General features: G+C 30.4%; 1 protein-coding gene across 1 annotated transcript; it reads right to left on the reverse strand.

The window, feature by feature from the left end:
• Positions 1 to 4,672, reverse strand: LOC123917601 (transcription initiation factor TFIID subunit 14b). The gene is made up of 6 exons (XM_045969368.1): positions 4,456 to 4,672; positions 3,814 to 3,902; positions 3,474 to 3,695; positions 2,767 to 2,954; positions 2,559 to 2,680; positions 1 to 360 (listed from the first exon to the last, which is right to left on the reverse strand). The coding sequence occupies exons 1-6, from the start codon at positions 4,555 to 4,557 to the stop codon at positions 274 to 276; spliced, it is 810 nt and encodes a 269-aa protein (XP_045825324.1). The 5' UTR covers positions 4,558 to 4,672; the 3' UTR covers positions 1 to 273.
• Positions 4,673 to 7,148: the final 2,476 nt, after the last annotated feature.

Here is a 7,148-nt window from a genome sequence, read left to right on the forward strand (position 1 = left end):
TATAGCAGCTATACTGAATGTATATTTATAATAAACAAAAAAGAACTATTGAATTTTGTTAATCTTTTATCAATATAAATCATACAGATATGGCGCTTGTGTTTATTGGAAAAGAAAAATTAATTAAACTTATACAATTTTAACACCACAGACAAAATTGAAATAAATTACAAATACAACTGAAGAAACAAATAGCTGATCAAGAACATTTAATCAACCATTCCACAGCACTCTGACTAATTTGAAAATTCACCTCAAAGTTCTAATATTCATCTATTGGTCAGAAGAAGATTTAAGCTGCTTATGTTGTCCTTCAATCAAACTTATCTGTCGTTTGAGTTTTGAAATATGAGCTTGAACCTATGTCATGTAAAAAAATGAAATAACTATCAATTGCCAACACAGTAAGGTTAAGTTGATAGGAACATTCAAAGTCTTCACAAAACAGTAAAGCATATTCACAATTTGAGCAACAAGAAAGTAAGATCCGGCGCCTTGCAACTTCCACAAATGGGGACGAATACTTGTGTAAAGTGTTTGAGATAACTGATGAAAATAATTTATGACATGTCTGTATACTATTTTCGACTTATTTCAACAAGCTATACAATATAGCTCTTATAAAAACTTGCACCTTATATGAAAGTAGTTTAACCACATTTCCTCTAGTTATTGAAATAACTTATACATAAGTGCTTATATGATAAACACTTAATTACATTGTTTAACCAAATGGACCATAACTCAAGCAATGAACAACTTATTGACAAAATATAAGGAAAAAGACCGAACAGAGTTTAGCATACTGACAATAGTCAATGATTTGGACAAATGAAAATATGTCCCTCTACATAGCATGACCAGAATTTTAAAAGTAATGATGGAAACATTACATTTTAAAAGTAATGATGGAGTATTTACTATTTAGAAGTGTATTATGATATAAGCATTTTGAATAATCATGCCAGGCATTCAAATTATTAGAACATACATGACCCACAATTTGATAATAATAGATGACAGAAGCAAATCCTTTAATGAAGAAGCACAGGTGATAGTACAAGATAACTATTACGTAAAACTGGAATGATGTTAATTTGCATGTACAACGTCTTTTCTGTCTTTTCACTCTTACCTGTAATTGATGAATGATTATAAAGGATGACAGAAGCAAACTCTTTAATGAAGAACAAGCGCATGTGAAAATCATACATTCTAAGATGTTTATAATTATGGTCTTGCTAACGTGTAACGTGTGCCCTAAGGACATGGATTAAGGAATTTAAAAGTAGAATTATTGCATTGAAAAATACAATAATTTGACTTTTGAAAAGTTGAATGCATAGTTTTTGAGAGGAATATTTCTATATTAAGTTGCTTATCATGTTAGCATTTGCCTTATAATTATGGTAGTTTTCATACTTGTGCAAGAAAACTATTAAATAAAAATGGATTAAAAGTTCATTTGCATATAAACCATTTTTTTCTTTCTCCTCCCCTATTTTTTCATAAGTTGAATTAAATCATTTAGTTACAAGCAAGAATTCCATGCATGCATAGGTCAGCAGTAAAACAACTAATCTTATTTGAGAAAAATTTGTACTAATAATTCAAAGACAAATTATCTTATCTCAACTAATTACAAAATTGGACATAAGCATCATACGAACAAAAATAGACAATTTAAGCAAAGAACAAGAGTTTTGACTGATAAGTCATCATTATATATTATTTTTTATTTTGATAAACAGTAAACTTCGATCAAAATCATAAAATTGATTTTATTACCCTTCTATACAAAGAGGCTAACAGGTAAGTGTATAATCTATATTATTAAAACTATACAAATTCTAACTTATCACCCTTTGTAAAGCCAAACTATTACGTAACATATGTATAGTATAGGTGAGGTGGAATTCATGTCACTGTCAGCCACCTCACTACTTAAAAGAGGAATCCTAAACACGAAAGATTAAATAGAAGTTTTTTCTTGATATAGATATTAGCAATTTTTTATAAGGAACAAAATTCAAATGCGTCTAACCAAGACCACAAATTTATCTAAGCATGTTTATTTGTTTAAAATAGCTTTATGATATACAATCTGAATATTCATACCCCACTTAGAAAATCATTAGAACTACCTAATCCACAGTATATTGATGATAATGGATGCCAGAAACAAATCCTTTAATGATATGAAAAAGCATTTAGTCACAAACAAGAATTCCCTACATGCACAGGTCAGTACAACCAATAATCTTATGTAAGAAAAAAAGGGGTGGGGTGCATTCTATTCTAATAATACAAGGGCATAATTCTTTCGAGTCAACTAAAAATCACAAAAGTAGATGTATAATCAATGTATGTAGGGTGGTAATTAAAAATACGTGAACATGTATTATACAAACTTTATTATGAGTAAGGATGCAAGCATATACTTACTGTAAATGGTTCATTCAGATTCAAATAAATGTATAATCAGGGTATCAACAACAACTTTGACTTCCATAAAGATTGTATACTTTAATTATGATGTGATGTTATGTCATCCGTACCTGCTGACGAGCTGCTGCAAGCTGTAAGAGTTCATCTGCTTCTGAGAAATTGAGGAACCATTGGCTTAAGGGATTATCTTTGGTATCACCTTTCCTCCTTTTACTCGCATCTTCGACGGGAACTGCATTTCATATCATTAATGTTTATTCAACTCAAATGTGGAAAAGTGAAAGCTGCGGGTGACTATGGTAATTGCAAATAACATACTGGGAGGAGGCAAGGTAAGCCCAGCAGGTAATCTTGGCAAGTGCACAGCTGGGTGATTCAGCACACGAGCTAAAAAAGCTTCGGAGGGATCAGGGAAAACTATCTCATCATAAAGTTCCACAACAACAGGCTTCTTTGTGGACATGGAACTGTTTTCATCCTCTGGATACAACTTCAAGTGATGATATCTGTATATATATTACACTTCAATAAAACACAAGATTTAGAAATTATTTTGACATTGACAAAATATGGTTTGCAATCTGCATGATTAATAACAGCAAATACTAGATCTATGGTCATTTAGCATATCGTTAAATAATATTCAAGCATTGGTAGCACATAGCTACATGGTCTAATCAAACATAGCACAACAGATATTAGTTGCTTTATAATCATCTAAGCTTATCATTATTAATTATTAATAAAATAAAATGTGGCACTGAAGCAAACGAAACTACTGTATCCAACTGAATATAGCAAGGCATAGCACCTTACTCCTGCAGTATTTTACAAAATAAAAGAACATTGTTAATGATATGTAACACCCCGGCCCTAAACACCATTTGAGATTTTCCCTACTTTTGAGCATAATTTGAACATCTACAACACTGAATCATGAGACCACACAAAAAGCTAAAGAAACTTCACTTTCCCCCTAAACAGGCAACCATCTATTAAATCAAAAGCAACACGAAACAACTCACAAGTTCAAAGGCTTGTCGCAGACATCACTGTGGAAATAAAGTGTGATGGCAATTTCAAATTCTCCCCATCCGGCCTCTGACAACTCAAAAGGAGGTGCATCCACAACCCTCATGGGATTATTGAAACTAGAATGCAACTGAAAAACAACACGCTTTATAATAACCCCCAAGTCCTCATTGGATGCTCCACGAACATATATAGTCCACTTATGCGATTGATACCTTGTATAACATAAACATTATCACCTTAATACTTTCTTTTTGATAAAAAAAAAATCCATTGAAGCAATACATTAATGAATTAAACCAACAATTGAAAACTGCATTGTAGGATACTTACTCACTAGCTTTTTTGCCAAGCCAAAATGCTATGTTCCCATACACTATCGGAACACTTATTTCTACATCTTTGAGTTTCTTACCCGAGTTCTACAAAAACCCAAAAATGGTTATACTATATAAACCTTGCTTCCATAAACAACTTAATTAAGCACTTATTTATAATCTTCTATTTCTATAACAAAAGAAAAAATAAAGTCAATATATTTGCATATATGCAGTAAACTATTTTCATAAGCTATTATATAAAAGCTTATAGAATTAAGCTGAAAACAGTTTATAGACATGTCATAAGTTGTTTCTGTAAGCTCTCCCAAATATTATCACAAATGCTTATACTAGTATATATGCTCAAACAAGAACATCCAATGAAGCTCAAAATCAGTAAAATCCACGAATTCCTCTTCACATTGTATTATATACATTCTAAAATCATTTTCAATTTGAACATTCTGCAGATTAATTTCAAGGTTATTGTATTGCCAGAAATGTGTTACAAATAAAATCAAAGCTTTAAATTTGAATTAGTAACTGAAATGAAATCAAGTTACAAACTTTACACACTCCAAAAACGGTTAGGGTTCTGAAAAACGGTTATTTTGGGGAATTGAAAAATGAGATTGAATCGGAAAAAAAAGGTTACCTTTTTATTTTCTTCAGATTTGGCCATATGAGATTTAGGAATGGGACCACTTAATTGAGGCTGATCTTGACAGTGCTTTTTGGAAGATGAGGTATTGGGCATATCAATTTATGAATTCGTCACGGAAATCGAGAATCTGAATCTGAGTATCTTGTTCTAGGGTTCGTCTCTGTCTTCTGCAAAAATTGCACAGTACAGTTCGTGCGTCTTACGACGTCGTTGTAAGCGTGTGTCGGTGGTGATAGCTTAATGGGCCAACCTCAAAATCTGATTGGGCTTTTGGTACTTGGAGTTTTCAATGGGCCAGCAGAATTCTAGGCCTTTTTAATGTTTTGGAGATTTTTTTTTAAATTTTTTCTCATCCTACGTGTACTTAGAATAGGTTAAAAAAATTCTAAAAAATATCAATTTTTGTTGTCTAAATTGATAAATTCATAAATAAATTATGCTTTTTTTTTCCGTACAAAAGCATATTTTTGGGAGTGCGATTGTCAAAAAATCACATGGAAATGTAGCTGTCAAATATTTTGAAAGAAACAAATTTATCTCATATCATTATTAATAGTATTCACAAAACAATTATCCATCAACACTCATACTTAAAGGATTAGCTATATATGTAACCATCCTTGTGAATTCATAAACAACTACATTAGTTTACCCTTTACCAAAAAAAAAAACTACATTAGTTTGCCTCGTAGAAAAATCAACGAACAAGTTTGGACATAAAGATTTAAGTTTACTAATACAATCTTTAATAACAAAACCAAAAACTTATAAGTTGTGAGAAGTATTATAGAAATTAAAGTGTTTGTTAAAATTAGCTTTTAAAGTGGTTATTAAATATAAAATTACATAATTGATAGTGGGTAGTTTATTTTTTAGAGTGGGTAGTTATTAAATTAAAGGGTAAAAATGGAATAAAGTGTAAAAAACTATAAGCTATAAGCTCAAATGCTACTTGAAATAGCATCTGAAAAAAAGCTATAAGCTGGTACAAAAAGCTTGTTACCAAACACCTCTAATTTTTTGAAACAAGCTTATAAGCTCATATAATAAGCTATAAGCTAGCTTATTTGTGTTACCAAACAGAGCCTATATATCAACCAGTTTTGCATCCAACTCGAAAATGACATTGTTCATGCCCATTTTTGAGATCCCCTCGATGACTTGAAGCAACTCATAGACTTCCCCTTGTTTTCACACTAAGCATTTTAAAAACAAAGTTGGAGTCATTTGATAAATATTTTGATACTTAATACTCCCTCTGTCTCAAAATATAAGAATCAGCTGGCCACTGCACGTACATCAATGCATAATTTTGATTACGAATATTTTTAATTGTTTATTAGTAAAAATTATAGAAATTTAATATTTTGAAAATACTCGTCCAGAAAAATCAAACAAGATCTTATATGATAATATTTATATTTATATATTTTTAGAAAGTTACGGTCAAAACAAGCCATATAAATAGTATATTTAGTCAAATGAGGTCTTATAAAATGGGAAGGATGGAGTACACACTTTTTATTAGGAAATACTTCACACCCTTCCTTTTTTTTGGTAGAAAAACAGGGCTAAAGCCCTACTTATCTTATTCTATATATTTTATTTTAAAAATACTATTTTATACCTCCACCCCAACATTATTTTGTTTCGCTGAATTTTTGTCTATTTGTCAAAACATGGAGGTGAGATTATCAAGTATAGGGTATAAAAATGAAAATATCATTTCAATTATTTTTAAATTTTAGTTTTTAAAACTCAGAAATTTACTTTAAAATATAACAATGTAAAAAATTTATATAAATTTATTATGGTCCAGGATATTCTATCCTAAATTGTTCAAAAAATAAAAATCCTATACAAGCATTAGCTGTTGATTTGTTGCACAGATTTCTCTGTTTACAAAATTTAAGTAAGTACCCTCTAGGTCCTTTCACCACAATCTGGGGCATTTTGATAAAAGACGTGCTAGACATTATCATGTAATCCTTCACGTCCCTTTGAAAGTTTGAATAGCTCTTCAGCCATTTTATGTATACATAGGTTTCCCAAACCATAGAGCGTGCTTCTCTCAAGATCTTAAGTTTTATTTTATTCGATGTCAATTTTTGTGTTGAGTCGATCAATACAGAGCTTTGTTCTGTCTTCAATTGGATCCACTAGTGGATGATGAAATTGGTTGCTTAAATTAATCGATTCTTGAGTCAGATACCGAGTTTAAAAAAAATTTGGGAGATATAAGATGACTTGGTGGATGAGTTAGAAAGTACGTGGAGTGATGAAGAGATCAAAAAAGTTTGATTTCTACCCTCAATAAATCTTACAGAAACTAACCCTACTAATTACTAACCTTGCCTTTTAAAAACAAAAATTAAATAAATTAGTTAGGTATTTAGCATGAGATACTTCCTCTAACATTGTAATTTTTCAATAGTTATTTTTGTTACATAATTCAGATTTCAGATTCAATATTAAAATCCGCGTTCAAAAAAAAATTAAAATCCAGTTTTTTTTTTTTTTTTATACAATACAGGATAAGTTAGGTGAGTGAGATTCTAATTTATTTGTGTGATGATTCCTAGTGAAAGATTAGAGATTCATAATAAATCTCAAACCTTTTTTTCCATCCTTTATAATGCAGATGTTTAAGCTTTAAATATAACTTATTATCATGTACACAAATA

The sequence above is a fragment of the Trifolium pratense genome, linkage group LG3 (assembly GCF_020283565.1).
Source record: "Trifolium pratense cultivar HEN17-A07 linkage group LG3, ARS_RC_1.1, whole genome shotgun sequence".
NCBI classification, from domain to species: Eukaryota; Viridiplantae; Streptophyta; class Magnoliopsida; order Fabales; family Fabaceae; genus Trifolium; species Trifolium pratense.